Below are 20,653 nucleotides of genomic sequence, written 5' to 3' on the forward strand. Positions count from 1 at the left end.
AGTTGTTCAGTGCTGTCCTCCATTTCCAGGAAGGCCCTTTTAGATTGAACATGTAGATTTAGATATAACATTTCTAATTAGTTTAACATTCAGATTTAACATTTGATTTTCTTTAACACATAAAAATATTTACAATGTTTTATATCTTAAATGTATGGGGGAATGAACCAAGCTTTTAAAAAAAATGTATCATTTCGAATACTGTAATCAAGTTTTTACAATCGGCATCCCTGCTGCAGCTTTTACTCAGTAATTTGGGAACTACACAAAGAGAGAGCGAGAGAGAGCGAGAGAGAGAGAGAGAGAGAGCGAGAGAGAGCGAGAGAGAGAGAGAGAGAGAGAGAGAGAGAGAGAGAGAGAGAGAGCACTCGGCACTAGGACCCAGCAGGTGCGGCACCGTGGTATTTCACGGCTCTGCTGCTCGATCCTGTCAGCAGAGCGGCAGCAGCGTCCTCTGGACTCCGGAGTGAGCGTCTCCCCATCCTGCTACTGACAGCGCGGGGAGAGGCAGGGGGGGTGAGCTACCATAACTTCAACCTGACGCTTGTTATGGACTTGAACAAAGACAGAGACCCCTCCAGCGAACACACACATGCCCACCTTCCTCTTCCTCTTCTCTATTTGTGTTTAATGAGTAAGATACTTTAGATATGGCTTCATCCGTGAGCGGGACAGAGGAGGTCCGAGTCTCGGTGCTGACGCCCCTGAAGTTAGTGGGGCTGGTGTGCGTGTTTCTCGCCCTGTGTCTGGATGTCGGGGCCGTGCTGAGCCCGGCGTGGGTCACGGCGGATGACCAGTACTACCTGTCCCTGTGGATGTCCTGCCAGAAGCCCGTCAGCTCCGTGAATTGGTCCTGCGACAACAAGCTGACCACGGGTGAGAGAGAGAGAAAGAGAGAGAGAGAGAGAGAGAGAGAGAGAGCAGCTCATGATGAGCTGATGCGCCACCATATTGTTTTCGAAGTTTTAAATCTCTTGGGTTTTGTAGTTTTAGGGATGTTTCACCTTGGAAATGGAAAATGTGGTTAGCAGACACGCACCCACATTCATATTCAAATGAAAATCAGATGCAAAACGATAACAAAGAACCCCTGCAGAAAATGTTCAGCAGAACCAATCTGTTCTGTGGGTGAAATTATAAAACATCACCCAAGAGAGTGCTAAATGTTAATTACTTTATAATTAGCTTCTGTCTGATTAATTTAAATTGCAGAACTTCACCACATGAAATAAGATAGTCAGCGATGGGCTGCACAATTGGGAAATAAAGAAAAACCTTTATTCACATTTGGTTTCTATCTAGCAAACTTTTAAACATTTCTCTATACTGAATGATGTGGGAATTTTGCCTAGCCAGGAGCGGTCCAGCTGGGGTTTCATTTGGCCTTTTGTTGCTCACAAAAAGAGCCTTTTGTGTGTGTTTCTTCACCAGCCAAGAAGCGAGGGCAACCCAGAGCAGAGAACTCCCCAGAGATCCAGATGCCTTCAGATTAGTAACCAGGGATACCAGAGAAGCACTCCACAAATGCTGATTTTCTCAATTAAGGAAACGTCTTCATGGAGTCCCCCACATTAGATCTTTTATTCTGGAAGAATGTCATAGTTCCATCACAGCTGGCCATTTCGTGCTAAGAACAGCGGTGGTTTATTTCTGGAAAGCATGCATTTTTGACCTGCGGTGTCAAAATCCGATCCGATTCCTTTGGGTTTCACTCCAATACGTTACACTTGATTGTAAAATGGAGCAAATAACAGAAAAATGTTGGGATATAATCCACCTGCAGACTACAGCCTCGAAAATGATGGTAAAAACATCAGGTGCTGATAGGTTTACTGTAAATTTCCAAGAATTTATATCGATATGACCTCCAAAAAAAGCTGCTCTGGAGTCAGCAAATCATATGTAGTCGTGTCTCCCACCGACGGCATGTGCCGTGAGTGTGTTTTCATTCATCCACCTCCTCCTGCTGCACGCTGAGTGGTGAATTGTGTTTTTGTTGGTCTGACTAAATGTTTTCTTTCTGTCTGAAGGATGAGTAACGGTGGGTCACGCTGGCCTCGATCTTTCTCTCTCAGGGCAGACAAAGTGCACTTTGGTGCCATATAAAGACATGTAGTCTGCGCCTTAGCCATCGGCGGCAGCCAGCATACCTCAGTAAATGCACACAGCAAACTGCCCATTTCCTCGAGCTGGTCCTTGGCGAGGCTTATTGATTTGAATCCCAGTAATCAGTCTGCCCCTCCTCTTCAGCCCCCCAATATTTGCTCAGTGTCATGCTCCGGGCATTAAATAAATCCTGTTAGTTTGAAACACCAGCTGGCTTCTCAGATGTTTTCAGCTTGTTCCGCCAGGCCTTCGTGTCTGTGCGTGCGTGTCTGTGCCTGTGTGTCTGTGCGTGCGTGTCTGTGTGTGTGTGTGTGTGTGCGTGCGTGTGTGTGTGTGTGTGTGTGTGTGTGTGTGTGTGTGTGTGAAACCACAATAACAGCGTGAATTAGAAAGACAATAGAAGATATCGCTTTTTTACGAGCTCATGAAGTGTTCCAAATAAGTCTTTCTCCTCCTTCTCACACACATTGAAGGTCAGGGGTCAAGTATAAAGGATAGTCTTGACAAATGACAAGGAATGTGGAACGGTCGTGTAAGAAATGTGTGTGTGTATGCGTGCGTGTTTGGATGCCAGGTTAGTGTGAGATGAGGGGTTGAATGTGGAGCCGGTGTGTGAGAGAGTTGGCAAGGCAAATTAATAATGTAAGACGTTATCGATCCTGAAATTGGGCGATTGTTTTCTCTCTGAGGGAGGGGACAGTGGAGTGTCAGCTATCTGTTTGAGCTTCAGTGGGGGATCAACTCTGAGTGTGTGTGACAGCCAGAGAGATACTGGAGGCTCCTCTGTGACACAGATCTTCCACCATTGTCTCAGACAAAAAAACAAAATTGGGGCCCTGAAGGATTTTTTGATTAACACTTCAGCACCCCCTGACAAGCACGCGTGAGAGAATAATTAATGCTCAGGTTTGATCTTGTGTACTGTATCTCCTTTTCCATCTGTCATTGTGCGAGGCTCAGATTAATAGTTTGGCGCTTCCTGCCCGTCAAGCCTTTAAGCGCTCCAACTCTGGCTGTGTTTCTTGCACAGCGTACGGGGTCTGTTCCAAATCTGAGATGAGAGGACTCTCTGCATCCTGCTCTTTCACGGGTGCGCTGATAAGGCTTGTTGTCTCGCTGAGCTGAAGGCACCAAACTGACCTAGAGAAGATATCTCAGCAATGATGGGCTTTGACACCTCCGGGTCAAGTCACAGTGGCTCTTTACTGAGAAGCAGCCAGTGAGAGGGCCTGGAGAAAGTCAAGGGTCGGTCTTTAAGGGGGCCTCGTGTTGTGCAAGCTGGAGGCTGGAGGGGAACGATTGCTCTGCTTTTTGTGGGCTCTAGCCAACATCCTGTGGTGACAGGACCCATTTTTAAACTCTAAATCCTGAACCATATTTGGTCAAAAGGAGTAGATGTTTGTTTATATTTGAGCTGCTTGGCCCCTGGAATAAAGTTTCCCTCCAACAAGAGTGGGAACTGTATTTTAAGCAGCTTATGTTCCATCACTTTCTCCCCGCTGGTGGATGTTTAATGACTTTCTGCCTCAATAGAGAAGAAATATTCTTGGCAATACTTCTTTTTTCTCAATATGCTCCATAAAAGACAATACCATACATACTTGAAAACACAGTCTTTAAACATGCACTTCCGCTCACTCTGATATTGAATCACTTATCTGAGCTTAATCCTCTTCATGCTTTGATGTTGTTTATTTTGTTCCACACACCCTTCTTTAAAAATGATTTCCTCCAGTGTAATAAAATGCTCAAGACTTCCTGTTTCCGCAAGTACACAGCAAAGTCACACAAGGGACCCTTTAAATCTCTTAACAATATATTATGTGTATTAAGGCTAATTAAATCATGTATTTCTCAAACTCTAATCCTCTTTCTTTCTTTTTTTTTTGGTTGTTTCCACTTCCAACAAGTATAGGTGTTTTGTGAGTGACTGAATAGCTGCAAATGCTGCTGAGCCGGCACTATCCAAGAGGGAGGGATACTCATTATCCGAGTCACCTCACAGAATCACTTTCTGCTGCATTGGGATCCATTACTGAACCACGGAAATCCATGTGCAGCCAGGCGTGTTTGTTTCTGCTGGGTTCAAGAGTTATTCACCGCATGGTTTACATATTTCTGCTCTCTTTGGCCATGGATGTGTCATGTGGCTCATGTCATGAGCCATCAGCACCCTCTGAACCACAAATAGTTTGTGTTTACACTGTGATAATTCACCACAAACTTGAACCAGGGGAGTCGTTTTTGCTCTTGTGTGAGAGAAAGCGTGCAACGTTGGTAACCCTCCTCCTCCTCCTCTTGGAGGAACCTCATTTTAGCTACCTATGTCACTCCCTATCTCCGAGTAATTTCATGCCTTTCCTCCCTCCTCTCTGTCTCTGTTTGTCTCAGACTGGCAGATCGCCACGCTGGCCCTGCTGTTAGGGGGGGCAGCCCTCACCCTCCTTTCCTTCCTCGTGGCTCTGGTGTCCCTGTGTTTCGGCTCCAGGAGTCGCTGCTACAAGCCTGTTGCTGTCATGCTCTTCTGTGCAGGTACATTTGGTCTTAGAGAAGGAAAAGACTTGGGCAAGCCAGCAAAAAATATATGAACATTGAATCAAGGCACTAAAATTCCTCTGTATTCCAAATTTAAAAATAGGGGTTTGTGGCCGTTAGAGGGCCTTGAATCTGCCTCATTTCCTTTTATGTAAGCTCGCCAGTCATTGTTTCTATCGTTCTATCTGTAATTACTTCAATTTATTCTAATATCAGTAAATTCTGGCAGGCATTAGAGCAATCTGTGCTTAAATAACAGAATAATCCACATTTTCAGGTAAAAAAAAAATCATACAATAAACCCAAATGTACAATTCTACTATTATTCATTCCATTATGAATTGCATATTTATTGTTAATTGTTCCATATTTATTCGAATAAGTTTGCATTGCCCACCCACCTCAAGTTTGAATAATTCATTGTTATAAGAACACATTTATTTTGCACACGTACTACTTTTGAACCTTCGTTTTAACCTTGCCCAGCCCTTTTCTTTTAGCAGTATGTCCATTATGTGCAAATACTTGAAAAGAAGAAGAAAAAGCTAAGTTCGATTCTAACAACTTGTACTGTACACATACCAGACCAATCATTGCTGTTCCTCTTTCTCTGCAGTGGTGCTTCAGATGTGCAGCTTGGTCTTGTTCCCCATCAAATTCATCGAGATGGTCAGGCTGACGATGTACCACGAGTTCAACTGGGGCTACGGCCTCGCCTGGGGATCCACCATCTTCTCTTTTGGAGGAGCCATCCTCTATTGTCTCAATCCCAAAAACTACGAAGACTATTATTAAAATATGTGAGAGAGGAAGAGAAACCTTGACTCTCTGTTCCTCCAGTGTCATCTCTCAGTCACAGTGCAAAACCACAGACAAAAAAAAGTAGGTTAAACAAATGCTTGTTTTGTTAGTGTCAGAGATTATATTTGAAACTGTGAGCACATTATTTCAAAGAATATGCATTCTCGCTCTGTGGAGTGAAGCTGCATACTCTTAGAGGCAACAGAATTTTGGCAGAAAACCAAACAGTTTCAGTCCACTGCCCCTTTAAGAGGATCTCTTAGGCAGAAAATCTGGAGAGAACAGATGGAACCACAAGCCCCATACTAGGATGAATTGGTGAATTAATTGACCAATCAGAGCAGAGAATGGTCTGATCTTGAGCCAATCAGGAAAATTGACAGCTCCAGGGGGAAAAATGTCCTATTGAAGTGATATCCTGAGGATAACAAACAAGGCACACCTAAGGAAATGTGACATGCAGCATTTCCGCAGAGATACACAGCATCTGGAACTTGGACCAGCCTTCTTCCTTAAGGAAAATACATTAGCGATATCATGTCCTGAAGCTCTGATGGACTGACTTGATTTTCTCATGTCCTGTTTGAATCTATTAAAAGGGTCAGAGAGACCAGTAATAAACACGAGCAAGGATAGTAAAAACATTCCACAGGCCCTTTCCAAATGATATCATGCTGGTGAGAGGACCATTGAGCAAGTCACACAGAACCAATGATAAAACATTTCCCCACTCTAGTAAACAGAGTTTTGTTATATGTATGTGAAGGAAGAATATGCAGCACACAAGCAGGAAGGAAGATGGCAAATGATCATGTCAGCTGAGTGCGCAACACTCGGCATGTGCTCACACACACCTACTCATGTGATGCCTTTTTATCTTTCCACTGTGGGAATGCTCACAGTAGAGTACTTACGTTTTTCAGAGGTCATTGTAGTTCTTAAAAGTCAGTACACATAGATGTTGCATCAAAAAATAAGACTATAGTACAGTATTATAATGAAAGTGCAATGTGTGTTGCATGAACATGAGGTGAATGTAGACTACAGGGTCAATAAAGCTGGGACTCATACGGTGGTGACTTTCACCTCAAGTCACAGAGGTCAGAAAATTCTCATTTACTTCTCGCAGTAGTGAGTGTGTGTGCATGTCACTGACGTTCGCTGCTGTGTTTGTGATTCCTACTGGTTTGATACTGACATAATAAACATGCACTGGGAAACGAAAAGAAAAGTTTGGTTCATTTGAAGGGGTTGGGGTGGGGTCATGTATGAACTATGGAAAATATGCAGACATGTCAGATTCACAAAGTGAAATCACATAGAATCAGTTCCTTTATTAAGTACAGCAAGTTGAGGCATTTGCACAGGAAATCAACATCTTCTGGTCACGTAATACAGGGAGGCATCATATGCATACAAGTACCAGGAACATACTCATATGCAAGTGTTTTTAGTGTTCTTTTCTCAGTGAAAATAGCTCTAATACAGAGCCAGATACAGTGTACAGTCTACATTTTGCATTTGTCAGACCTTCAGAGATATGTGTGTGTGTGTGTATATATATATATGTGTGTATGTGTGTGTGTATATACATACACACATACATATATACATACACTCATATATACATATATACACATTTTATACACATACATACATACACACATATGTATATATATACACACATATACATATATATGTGTGTGTATATATACATATATGTGTGTGTGTGTGTATATATATATATACATACATACACATATATATGTGTGTGTGTGTGTATATCTATATATCTATATATACATACACACATATATATAGTTGCTTTCATGATTTCACTGTGAGAGAGAGAGGGAGACAGTTCCTCCATTTGTGAGTTCAGGAATGGATGTGGTTGTGTAAACAGGGCAGTCACTCATTCTGCGTGGAATGTTCGCAGGTAAACTGTAGCTCGTCTTCATCAGTCCTCATTTGCTTTGACCTTTCCGTCCCAACAGCTGCCAGAATTACAGCTCGTCGGTCCTTCTCAACACTTGTTGCCACAGGAGTCTTCATCTGTCCTGAAACATGATTATTATCCGTTGATGGAAACGAGGGTCAAAGTGCACAGGAGTAGTAGATGGGAGCAGGACAAGTGGGCAGGAGAAGGATGGTGGCTCTTCCTCAGCAGGTAAGAGGGGCTTATATATTGACTGATGAGGGATGACTTCTAGACATGGGGTGGGGCTTATACTATCCAAGGCTGGGCAGGGTTGGGCAATGCAGTGCAGCGCTAAGCTCAGGTGTAGCGCGGCATCTCGCATTGTTCACAGCGGTTGAGTGCAGGGTGGTTGAGGAAGGTGCAGCTTTCACAGTTCCACTGGGCGCCTTCGAAATCCTCATCCCTCTGGGGCCCCGGCACTGGCTTGGAGCCCTGGTCCCCTTCTAAAAATACAGAGAAGGCATACATGAAAAAGACTGTTTAGCACTACAATTTATCAAGTGAGGGTTGTAATTATCTGTGGCTGTCATTCAACAGACGTGTGAGGCGTGTATTCAAGCATCAACCATTCAACTACAAATGTTACTAGACATGGGTATTCACTTAAAATCAAGGTCTCATCTAGTTACCATGCCAACACAGACTAAAATCTGTTATGCTCTAGGCCTTGGTTTTCAAACAAATACGTTGGAGATCCTCAACTTGATTGAGGCCAAGAAAGAAAAATATGAAAGTAATAAGAACATGAGATTCCTAGCATCATGGCAACAGTTTTAATTTTTGGACCTAAAGAACAACGACTCCCAAATATTTTTAAGTCCTGTATCCCCCTAAATATTCATCCTCCTGGAGTGTATTCTTAACCTGACAAGCCAGATGGTTTGTTGCACAGAACCATCTGGGGCATCCTCCACAGAAACTTTCTAAAAGGGGCAAACATTTTTTGAGAAATACTCTGCAGGTGATTGGATAAAATATCAGTCTGTCACAGTCAAACTTCAACCAATCACATCAACCAACTGACATAAAAGCCAAAGCCAGAGGGTAGGAGTGTGAAAACATCGTTTCAATGGAGGAAACCCTTCAACGGTATTCTATACTTTGCTTTGAAACAAGAAGTTCTCTCCAGTTCTGATACGGCTGATGCTACACTGGCAACTGGGCCAACCTCTCCAGGATGCTGATACCTAAAACCATGCCCCTGACTCCTCTAAGAAAGCTGACTGGCCAAAGCACTACTAGTGAGGACACAAGCACATAACTAGAATCAAGGCAAGATGGAGTCTTTTTTTAGCACGCCCCCTGATGGGAATCAACTTGGGAATCATTATTATGACTACAAAGGTATTGCGGCTCACTTGGATGTGCTGAAAACTGCTCAGGAAAACTCTCACCTTTCTTCCCAGGCTTGGGTGGCACCACTGGACCGGGCTGTATGTTGTCATAAAAGTTGTTCATTGCTTGTGGGTCAAACTTCCCTGTGGAGGAAACCAGAAATCACATACAGACGTTTGTTTAGAGGGCCCATCCCTGCTGAATGTCCAATCAGTCATCAGCCGTCCTCCTTGAGTTTTTCTGGCTGACTCAGGCTGTGTTCAGACCCACAAATCACCGCATGAAAAACAAAACAAAAAAAAAAACAAAAAAACAAAATCCCCACAAAGCCAAGTTGTACCTGGCTGAATGCAGAATTTTACAGCATTGTGACTCATCTGGCTACACAGTGTGCTAGTCAATCAGTGTTTGTGAGTTGTGGACAAGAAACAAAGGAAGACAGACATGCGGGAGCCAGAGGAAGTACTACGCTCCTTGACCATTCAGCTAGGAGAACAAACGTAATCTTAGAGTTTAAAACAAGACAGTTGGGTGCAAACATTGTTGCTATAATAAGACTCTACAGCTGTAAAATCCTGTCTTATAATGTAGTATTATAAACACCATGGAGAGTTTTAGCCTAAACCAACACAGCTATTTTCAGTCGAAACTGCTGCTGAGGAACCAAAAAGAAATATGAGGCACTCAGATGTTAACTTGATTTACTGATTTATTTTTAGATGGAATTTTCTTCAAGGAAGGTGCTGTAGCTCAACAAGCTGCTTTGTGAGTGTATGAAAGCTTTGCTCAGGGAGACACGCAAAAAAGCCTTCAAACCAATAATGCGTTTTCATTGGCTGATTATCACGAGAACAATTACAACAGACAACCTATCAGGAAGCTTATAACAACATCCATTCATGCTACTAGCCTCTGTAGACATGGCTATTTAAAAAACTCCGGCTCCCAAATGTAGCTTCACACAAGCACTAACAAATCTAATTTTATCGCAGCAAGTTTTTACTGAAAAATTGTATTTTTACTGAGCTGGCCACCTTCAACATATGCTAGTGTGAGAAGTATCCCACCTCTGAGGTAGAACAGAAGGGTAAACGGCAGATTACATAAAACTAGGGCCCAGATGTTTCAACAGTTGCAGCTTTATCAAAGTAAAGAAAACGTTATATCACCGAATCAAACATGACATTCTGGCATGAATCTGAGAGATGAAAATAAGACCAAGGAATGTCCCGATGTCTCATGAGACCAAAAAAAGTTTATGGAGCTTGAAAGATCAACTGAAAAAAAGAAAGATTGAAATAAATCCTAGTGGAAACCCAGCTGCAGTGAACAAGAGAACTGCGGCTTTACAGTGAGTTTATCTTGCAGGAGGACCAAATCCTGACTGTTCAACAGCACTTGGCTGATTGAAAATAAACTGGTTACACTGTTCATTTTGATGCCCCTCACATGGTTTCAGCTTCAGATGCTGCCATTCCAGGTGAATGACTAAAGAGTTGCAACTTATTTCAACACAGGAGCATTTAAAGGGAGTGGTATTATAAGTTATGTAATCAAGGATCACACATCAGCCACACACTTTGCACAGAACTTGTGATGGTCAATCACGAAACACCCTGGGTCCTGTTACAGATGATCTAGCCATTTTAGAATGCTGCATCTGTATGTCGAGTGATTTATCCCTCACTTTGGACCAAACTCTTTCTGCTTCTGAGCTTGCCCCTTTAACGACCAACGATTTCACATAAATCCAAATCACACTTCAGAGAATTGTGTAGGAATGTGTTTTAATGTTTGCATGTGTGTGTGTGTCACTGTGTACCTCTGGACTGCAGCAGATCTGTCTCCTTCAGGGTGCAGTCGATATCAATCTGTAGCTGTCTGTTCTGACTCCGCAATCGGGTCATCTCTTCAGGCTGCAGCAGGTGCAAAGACACAACCCACTTACATCGGACAAAAATAGACAAATAAATATTCCTCGTCCTTCTTCCAAAGTTCCCAACACTAGAGAGGAAACATTTTAAAAACTATCACAACATAACTTATTATTACTTACTCTTGGAATAAGACTGGTAGAGTTGACTCGTCGAAAGCGTCTTTGAAGGGCATCATACTCCATGTTGTTAACATCGGATTTCAGTTGCTCTAGCTTCTGCCTCTCTAGCACTAGCTCCTTCAGTAGACGCTCCATCCTGGCCCGCTGGTGGAGCAGGAGAGCTGGACGCAATCACAAAGAGTACTTCAATGTAATAGACAAAACACATCAATAAACAATGTTCCTCAATATATTGGTTCTTAGTCATTACAGGATGAGGTCAAATACTGACACAGGTACAGGGGATGGACATGCTAATAAAAATACCACAGGTAGGCAGACGCAGACATATGGCCAAAACTTTAAGAGCTGGCATTTGCAATGCTGGAGTTCATAGAAGAAACAAAGTGCAAGCACTTAAAAAATAAGTTGACGCAAAAGAGTCATGTGGTCAAAGCAGTTATCATGTCAGAAAATGTCTCCACAGCCAATAAACATTATGCTTTTTTAACAAGACTACTAACGGCATTCACTGTTTGCTAATGAAAATCATAGTTCTGCAGTGTGTATCTGCATTGAAAGCATATCTAACTGCAGCAAAAGCTTTGAGACAAGAGTGACATCTACCATAATGTCACTAACAGGGGAAAAAAAATCATTCCAATGTGGCTACTCCAATCTCAAAATGAAAGAAATGTTGAAACCTTTAACAAAGGAACATCTTGAATATGTGCTTATAACATCAGTAATCAATAAATAAAAATATATATTTCATTAAACAGTTTAAATTTCCAAAACAAAAATCTCATATTCAGTTCATTTTTGTACTGCCCACCACAACGACATTAAACATGTTATAGTATATACTATGACAGTCCATTTCATAAACAAACAAAGCAAAGAGATACAACTCTCCATCAGTCATATTTAGAGTACATCAGAAAAACAGCCACAAAATCATCAAGCCAATCCAAAGTGATTCATGTCAACTACAGAATTTAACAAATGATGAACAGCTCCTATTGGACAAACAACAAAAGTCAAATAATGTCTAAAATTATAGTCCTGATGCGATTGCCATCTGATGAGGAAATCAGCTGGTCTCAGGCCAAAGGCCGGCTGTTGTCTTCATCGTTAAAAGCTCCAGAGATTCAGAGTAGAGTCCAGCTATAATACCCGACAAGCAGAGTATAAGATATTGAAAAAACAGAAAATCCCTACCTTGTGTGTAAGCATAGTCATCAGAGCCTGAGCTTGAACGTCGGGGCATGTGCTGAAACTGACTGGCTACATTCCCTGGTAAAGCAGAGATGGGCAGGATAGGGGGAGGGGCAGCGTTGTGCTCTCCTTGGTCGACAATGTTGAGAAGAGACTCTGCTTCAGCCACAGGAGGGGAGCTGGGTGGCCTCTGGGCCTGACCCCCTGGCGACACTTTGATTTTGAAGGTGTATGCTGACTGGCCGGGTTGAGGGGAGGACGCAGGTCGGGGCCTTGCAGAGCTCTGGTGCTGCAGGTACATCCCGGGGTGGAAGGATGCTGCGCCTGGAGGTCCAGTCATACTGATGCCCCTTGATGGGGAGCTTGGCGAGGGGCTGGTGGCCATGTAAAGTGCTCCCTGTGGGTGGGGGGTGTGCACAGGTGAATTGCTGCGAGGTCGTGGACCCTCCAGGGTAATCTCGATCTGGTTCTTGAGGGAGCCTTTTGTGTGGTAGGGCCTGTAAACAGCTGGCTGTTGCTGGGGTTGTTGCTGGTGATGGTAGGGCATGCTAGGGAGGGTTGGAGAGCTAATAGGGAGGAATACATATTGCTGGTGCTGGGGTTGTTGCTGCGGCTGTGGCTGGACTTGATGCTGTGGGGAGCTGTAAGGCGAGCTGTATGTCGGGGTACTGTAGGGGGACTGTTGATGCTGATACACAGGCGTCCCTGAGGAGGGCCACTGCGCTGGCTGTGGGCTCTGGGAAGGTGAGGGTCGAATATACAAGGTGGTGTTGCTGCTGTTACCATAGTGGCCAGGGGGTATCTGCAGAGCCTGAGGAACATTCGGTATACTTTGTGAAAGTGTGACAGTTATAGGGTTCATAGTATATCGTGTGACAGGGGAGTATGTGGGAGACATGCCCTGCATTGTGGGTGGAGGTGTGGGAGTGCTAGCCGAGCGGCTCTGATCGTTCATGAAAAAAGGATTGTAACCTGGCGATGGAGCCATGGTGGCAGGGGCTGATAGTGGCTCAGGGTAGCTGGGCCGCTGAGGTTCAATATGACTGTCACTGGTGCTGTGCACAAGAGAACGTCCTACTCCTGCTGCTCCTCCATTAGGCTTGTTTACTTCTGAACCCGGGTAGCCCAGGCTAATGTGTAGCATGTGGTTGCGACTAAGTCGTCCTTCCTCTGGACTGTGATGGAACTCTCCATATAGGTATCTATTACTCTCCTGGGCCAGCAGGTGGCAGCAGAGATCCAGGTTATTGTTGTTCTAAGACAGCAACAGAGAACAATTTCAATCATGCAGTTCAGATCAGTGAGCATATTCAAAGCTGCTTTTCCTGCTTGGTACCGGATGGACTTGCTTCGCTACTTTTACATTTTCCATCAGGCAGAAGTTGTGGATAGTACCTGGTACTTCAAAAACAAAAAGTTGGTGAATGTTGAGACTACTTATTGGTCCAACAGTATCATCACTAGATCTTTGTGCAAGCCAAGTTTAAGGTGATGTGTGTGTGTGTTTTTTTTTTAAATAAAATAAATACACAGCACTACTAGAAAAAATGGCAACCTGCAAAAGTTAGCTGTAGTCAGTTGAGAAGGTGCAAACGTTCCTGATTGATTGGAGAGAAAAGACCACAAAACAAGGCAAAAACATCACCCCTTTGATATCATCTGTTGTCCCAGTTTGAATGACTCACAGTAATATCAGGTGGTATCATTGTGACAACCAGCTACAATGAAGGGTACTATGCACAGTGGAAAACAAAATCCTAGTCCCTAAAGTCAGTACTCAAGTCAAGCCAGTACCTAACACACACACACACACACACACACACACACACACACACACACACACACAATATGCAAAATAGTATTATTTGAGACAATCACATAACCCTTACATTACAGCATGTGAAGAATTGTATGTTTAATTGCATACCTGCAGTAGGTATTGGGACACTACCCCTTCAGGGATCTCAGGGAAACGATTCTTGAGGTCCTGCAGGATGTGATAATCGAGCTGAGAGCCTCCCTGCGCCATCCTGAGCCAACACAGAGAGTCAACGAGCCCAGAGCCGCAAATGCTGAAATATCCGATCACGTCTCATCCCCTGAAGACGCAAACGTGACAGACACAACGGAAAGCAGCAGTCAAACGTCATGGAGATGCTTGGAATAATCCTATTACGAATGTTGGCCTGATGTCTGTCACATCATATGTGTCAGCAATAATTCACCTTTGAACAATATTAGAAAAACACATCTCCAGAAGTTTTCAAAAAGAGCATTACTTATCCCCCTAAAGAAGTGAACAGATGAAATCCAACCCTCAGGAAAACACTCAGCGATGCTGGTGTACTGTAGCATTAGCACAAGACTGCTAGCACGGTGCCTGCCAGTCTGTTGTTGTTTGTTTAGCCATACTGTTGCACCAAGCAACGACAAGCCATCGCTAGCTAGCATGCTAGATTTGGGTATCAGCTAGCCTCCAAGAATCACACAAACAACCACACCGTTGTACTGTGTAACTTAACTGTCGTTTACCATTTAGAATTGGTATATCATCTAGCCTTAGCGGTAAGTGATTCAGTAGCTATTTCCCATTAACAAAACATCTGTGTAATTAATATCAACTCTCACTGACTACCAGCTAGTCCTGCTAAAGCTAATCATAGCTTGGCGCTGTTGGCTGGTCAGCTGTCATATGCTCGGGTGTTGATAGATTAGCTAGCTACGTGCTAAATTCAGTAAACGCTAGCCACTAACGGCTTATTTAAACTTACCCTATGTTAGGAGTCTCATTCATGTGTCGGACCATAGCTGACTTCCGAGGAGTGCTGGGATATTTCTAAAATGGCTTGCCGGCGTCGGTCAATTACTTGTTTTGGCAATAGAACTTGTAGCTTCGCATTACAGTAGGCCCTTACCGCTGAATTGCATACGAGTGTCTATCGCGATAATGTCAGATTTCCCCGGACCAGGAAGTTGTTCTAATGGTCGTGATTGATGCTGTCAAAAGTGCGCATGTCTGTATACCATGAACACGCTTGCGTTGCTGCTGTCAGCGGTGAACTGTCACTGAGAATAAATCCTTCCATCTGCAGCTACTGAATTTATGCAGTTTTCCCTTATGTACCATTAAACTGTAAATGGAAGAAATTCTAAACTCTCATACATTTGCCACATACCAGAGAACTGTTGTGATATTTCTGAACTGATATAGATACAAGTTTATTTTAACCTAAAAAAATAAGTGAAATGTAAAAATATTAACAATATAGTTTGGACATTGCGACTCAATATAATATATACTAATTATTACATGCTTACTATTTACTTACGATTCCTCACCAATCATGATTCAAATGATCAAAATATGTTATAAGCAAATTATATACTATTATATATATATATATATATACTATATAATACTATTATATATATATATATATATTCAAATATTCGACTGACTTAGTGAATCACTCCAGATTGGACTAGCCATCATTTTCTTTTGAATAATTGTTGATTGTTAATAATAATCAATTATTAATTATTGATTATGATGAGCTGAAACTGTGCAGTTTTTGTTTAGGTTCAAAAAATCTTTAAAATTTTTTTGAACCCAAATCAATGATACTGTTAGATGATCCAAATGTCTGACAATTAAGGATTGTCATTCAGACTATAAGATAGTATTTTTTTTATTAATTTGTCTATTGTTATCTATGACTGATTTTCTGTGTTTACGTTGGATAGTACAGGAAAGGCAACAATAAGCCATCAGCTTCAGTCCTTTTTTTGGTTATTGACCATGATCGTTTTTTTGTGAAATGATCTTTATTTTGTAAGATGTGTGTAACTGAAATAAACTAATCATTCATTCATTCATTCATTCATTCATTCATTAATCCTGAAATTATTAATTCCATATTTGTTTGTATAGAAATTAATTTTGTTTTTTCACTTTTTGTTGACAGTTATTTTCATAACAATTATGGAGTAAAAATATTGACTTAATATGAACAATGAATAATATAATAATATAATATAATAATATGAATCTCCCTAACAAAAACAATGTGAAAATGCTAAACTTTGAGGCAGTTCACCAACCATCATCAGCTCTGACCCCACGTTGTCTATCGTCATTTATAAGTAGGCGACTGATGGAGGAAGCTCAGATTCTGGTCCTGAACCAACTTTTTTGAAAGAGGTTGAGCTCAGTTTCATGATCATAACGTTCGCTCATTTGTAAAAGGTTAGGTGAAGCCAGTGTGTGAGGCTATTAGCCTAGCTGTGCTCACAAGGGGGCAGTGAGAGCCTCCTTACATCTACACAGGTGGATAAGATGTATCTTTGTGGACAAATGACAGTTGCATCAGTTTAAGACCTGAGGAGGGAAAAAAACAGATCTGTCCACAAGATTTCTGCAGATTCCTGTATAATGAATGCGCATGAAGCCAGAGCACCACTCTTGGCGGGTTGTCAGCGTTGCAGCGTTACGCCTTGCTTATTCACGTCCTGTAAACTGATACGGGTCACCATTGTTTTTTGAGTGACAGATACCACACAGGAGTGGGAAATGGAGCATTTGTGGTCCACATCTTCCTTGTGGAATAACTTCTCCAAGATACTCTTTTCATAAAACATTGTGTTTTGCAAGTAACACCAAATTAAAATCTGTTTTCTGTCCTTTTGTCTTCCAGAGGGCTGGCGGCCGGCCTTTCACCCCAGTGTAGCCTGCGCTCTGTTTGGGCGACACCTGTTGTATGGAGGAGTTGCTTTTCCTTGTCATGACAGCTGAGTTTGAGCTGAGCTGAATTAATAAAATTCTAAAAGCGCATCTCAAAGAAATAAACACTGCAGTACATCACCATGCATTTGCTGAAAAGCAATGTGGTAGATTTTTAACTTGATTTCAGAGAAAACCTGAAAACACAATTTGCTCATCTTTCCAAACTGAAGACATCATGCCTCTGTTATATTTTAGTACTAGTTTCATGTTTGATCAGACAGATGCCAGGAAAAAAACAAACAAATCACTCCTCCACCTGTGGGCTTGTTGGCATGGTCAGAGCGCGAGTCTTGCAGAATTCCTCAGTCTTCAGATCGTCTTACAGATCAGTGCTGTTGTCTGGTCAAACAGAGTGTAGTCTAGGAATAGCATACCATTCTGCATTCTGCCTCTCAGGGGTTTTAAAGGCTGTAACATTTCTCCCACTCCTTAAGCAAAACAAGAAACATATCCATGACTATCATTTTTTAAAAAGTATTTGATCAAGGGCTGCATGGTGGTGCAGTGGTTAGCACTGTCACCTCACAGCAAGAAGGTTCTGGGTTCGAGTCCTGACTCGGGCACAGGATCTTTCTGTGTGGAGTCTCCATGTTCTCCCTGTTCCTGTGTGGGTTCTCTCTGGTACTCCAGCTTCCTCCCACAGTCCAAAGACATCAAGAGAGGACGAGGCTGATTGATACTCTAAATTGACTGTAGGTGTGACTGTGAGTGTGAATGGTTGTCTGTCTATTTGTGTTGGACCTGAGATGGACTGGTGATCTGTCCAGGGTGAACCCCACCTCTTGCCCGTTTACGCTGGGATAGGCTCCAGCCCCCCGTGACCCTTAATGTAGGAATAAGCGGAAGACGATGGATGGATGGATGGATGGATACAGAATGGCAATGATATCAGAGAAGATTACTGTGAAGTTCAAAGCAATACTTCACCCAAAAAAATGGATTTTTCAAAAATGTTCTCTTCCTGTGTTATTTGTTTGTTACTCTATGCTGAAAGAATGCACCTTCTACTGTGAAAAGAACTGTGTGAAATGTGCTGTTTGAAGAGAAGCATTGCGTAGCAGTTTAGTGCATCCGATGCAGTCTGTTGCTTTGACAGTTATTTACCTGAAATATACTATGGCTGAATACCCCGAAAATATAAGGTGACAAGGAATAAAAATGGCAAACTCTTAGCAAATCAGCACCTCACAGTAGGTGAACGATGATTGCTCTGGAGAGTCAACCAGGATATTCAGATTTTAATAGTGTGGGATGCTTATAGGTGCAAACTGACTTGCTATTAGAATTTCAAAACACGTGTTTGCAGTTTTCTGTCACTGTTTCCTGACAAGGTAACAAATCTACTTGGTTCCACTTTAAAAAAATATCATGATGAAATTAAAACTTTGACAATATCTTTATGTAATAAATGGATTCTGGCTGTTTGGTAGAAAGCTTTTGAGGGAAACTGATGCAAACACAGAAATCTGTGCTCCTAGCTTTCCTTTTCTGTACTCAATTTGATATGATGCTCATAGTAATAGCACAACAGAAGGCCAATCACATCTGATGCCTGCGTAGAAACGGAATAAAGTTAGAAGAATTACATTTAATGAAGCTGTAATGTGTTTGTGGAGGTCAGATATTTATTGATACTGGCGCAGCAGAGGCATAGTTGTGTTAAGGCTCCAACGACTCCAAGTTAACCTGCTGAGTCAGTCAACTGGGCTGGGGGGTGGTCGGGCTGTACCATCACCAAAACATTGACAGGGGTGTTGGGGCTGTGCTGCGACAGCTGAGACCATGGCTGGGCCTGACTCAGGTTAGCTGTCCTTAGAGCCTTGATTGGTTTCCACAGCTGTGGTGCTATTAAAAGCAGTCTCCTTGTTGTCCCTGCTGTCCTGCAGAACAGAGGAGGACGGAGGCTCCCTGCCTTCTCAGAACGGACCCTTTCAAAACTCACCCCTTCCTCTGAGGAGGAAGACAATACATGACATTATTATTGAGCAACCCCAGAATAAAGACTACAATACTAGTAGCTTTTAATTTAATGTTGAGTGTATTTTGCTCACTTTTGGATGTAATTTTACCCCACATAATCCAGATATCGGTCAACACGGATGTGTCAATCACAGTGGGAACTAGCTGTCTTCTATGTATCGCACCAGCACCATGTTTATTTTCAGGGGCACTTTCTTCCATATAATATATTTCCATCAGAAGGTTGCTTACATATTTATTGGGAAGTACAAACCTTTCAGCTGTTCCTTTCTTTTGTTGTATTGAGAAGATCCATTACTTTTTTTTTGTGACACTGATACTTTCTGTTATGACCACTTCACCTCGAACATTTTTAACTAAATCTTTCAGGGGTGAAATTATGTGATTTTTAGATCAGTATTCTTAGTTTTTAGAGAGTTGATCGCACATGATAAAAGTCTGAAAAACTGAGCAACAGTTCAACAGACATTGTAAATTATAATTTGGGCTCTTCAAACATCAGACGTCAGTTGAGGTTTTTGTCTGTCGCCTCTAAAAAAATCTGTACAGGATTCCTAGAAGTCTTTAATTGGGGTTTTTGATGATCTGCCTGAGGCCTGGTCGGTCTGTGAGTCAGCAGATGTACGTGGAGCCAGAAGGCATCGGGCAAAATTTGTCTGCGGCATTTTTTTCCTACTACACCCACGTAAACAAGCTAATACATCCACACTGTGACGAGCGGGATACTATAGATGTATGTCTGGTATTTATCTATTTATGGTTTCTGATCAGATGTTCCCATATTGGAAAACTGTTTATTTGTAGGTCCCAAATGATATTAGCTCAAACTGTCACCACGTCATAGCAGAATAACAGCAAAGGTCAAGCTGGTGTCCCTCTCAACTGATTAGTGAGGAATTCTGTCTCAAATAGGCCAATGGGCAGATAACGTCTCTCGTCATAGAAACGATTTTTTTCAGGAGTTTAGCATCCTACCAAGCTATAAGGAACATTCTCTCGTAAGAGGCGGTGAAATGGACTTTTATATTGATGGTCCATCTATGAGTTTGAATGTTTAAACTAATGGATTATGGGTTATTATGATGGATTGAAACCATCAACACATCATGGCTGATACGTTTTAAATATGACAAGTCATACTTTGTTTCAATAATTTATTTTTCCAGGTAAAATACACATTAACATTTTAGTTCAAAGTCAATGTAAAGGTGCCAATGGTTAATTCTCACCTGTTACTTATCATATTATGGCCTGCTGTAGACAAAACAAAACGTAACCTAGATAAGCCACAATAAACAACAATATAATACCAGAATACAATATAACACAGGTTAATCACACCACAACAAAAGTGGAGTATAAGATGCACATACCACACATCATGCCAACCTTCATAACAAAGTAGCAAAAAACTTTTTTGAGTTTTGTTATGTGAGGATTACAACACCTTTTTAAATGACACTTTTACTGCCACAGTTTCAGATAAAATAGTCTTTATTATGAGTGTGAGTTAGTCTAAATAAGACCAAATAATTTTGAGGAACGTAATCTGACTCTGTATCGCAGCTGTCAAAGCCACATTATAGTTATATCGGTAGCTGCTTCAGATTAAAAAGGTCACGTATCCTAATCGATCAATACTACGGTAGATTGAATCACACAGTAACTGAGTTTAGACAACATGACTTCTCTCGACAAAACGGTCGATACGCTCCGATAACTAATCAAGGCTTCGTATTGTTGCAGCTGCGGCTGATGCAGGCGCGCGCGAGCGAGTGCGCGTGCGGGGAACCAACAGCTGAAGTGGCAGCTACAGGCGCGCGCGGAATGCAGTATCCGGTAGAAAGTAACGGCAGGCTACTTTTATGGAAACGGAACG

General features: G+C 42.1%; 2 protein-coding genes across 3 annotated transcripts; one reads left to right on the forward strand and one right to left on the reverse strand.

Moving 5' to 3' along the window:
* The first annotated feature begins 427 nt into the window (after positions 1–427).
* tmem47 (transmembrane protein 47) lies at positions 428–6,661 on the forward strand. Its single transcript, XM_086225120.1, has 3 exons — positions 428–876; positions 4,498–4,638; positions 5,258–6,661. Exons 1-3 carry the CDS (start codon positions 651–653, stop codon positions 5,434–5,436), a joined length of 546 nt encoding a protein of 181 aa, XP_086081246.1. The 5' UTR covers positions 428–650; the 3' UTR covers positions 5,437–6,661.
* Positions 6,662–6,778: 117 nt separating this feature from the next.
* On the reverse strand, positions 6,779–14,989 carry tab3 (TGF-beta activated kinase 1 (MAP3K7) binding protein 3). 2 transcript variants are annotated; one of them, XM_086225179.1, is made up of 7 exons: positions 14,783–14,989; positions 13,939–14,110; positions 12,015–13,266; positions 10,815–10,975; positions 10,581–10,701; positions 8,818–8,901; positions 6,779–7,866 (listed from the first exon to the last, which is right to left on the reverse strand). In XM_086225179.1, the coding sequence occupies exons 2-7, from the start codon at positions 14,038–14,040 to the stop codon at positions 7,721–7,723; spliced, it is 1,866 nt and encodes a 621-aa protein (XP_086081305.1). In that variant the 5' UTR covers positions 14,041–14,110; positions 14,783–14,989; the 3' UTR covers positions 6,779–7,720. The 2 variants fall into 2 exon arrangements, with proteins under 2 accessions (XP_086081305.1, XP_086081306.1); XM_086225180.1 differs by having other exon boundaries at positions 6,780–7,866; positions 10,581–10,674; positions 14,783–14,988.
* Positions 14,990–20,653: the final 5,664 nt, after the last annotated feature.

The sequence above is a fragment of the Aulostomus chinensis genome, chromosome 14, assembly GCF_037954235.1.
Source record: "Aulostomus chinensis isolate RoL2024-O1b breed Wild chromosome 14, RoL_Achi_v1.0, whole genome shotgun sequence".
NCBI classification, from domain to species: domain Eukaryota; kingdom Metazoa; phylum Chordata; class Actinopteri; order Syngnathiformes; family Aulostomidae; genus Aulostomus; species Aulostomus chinensis.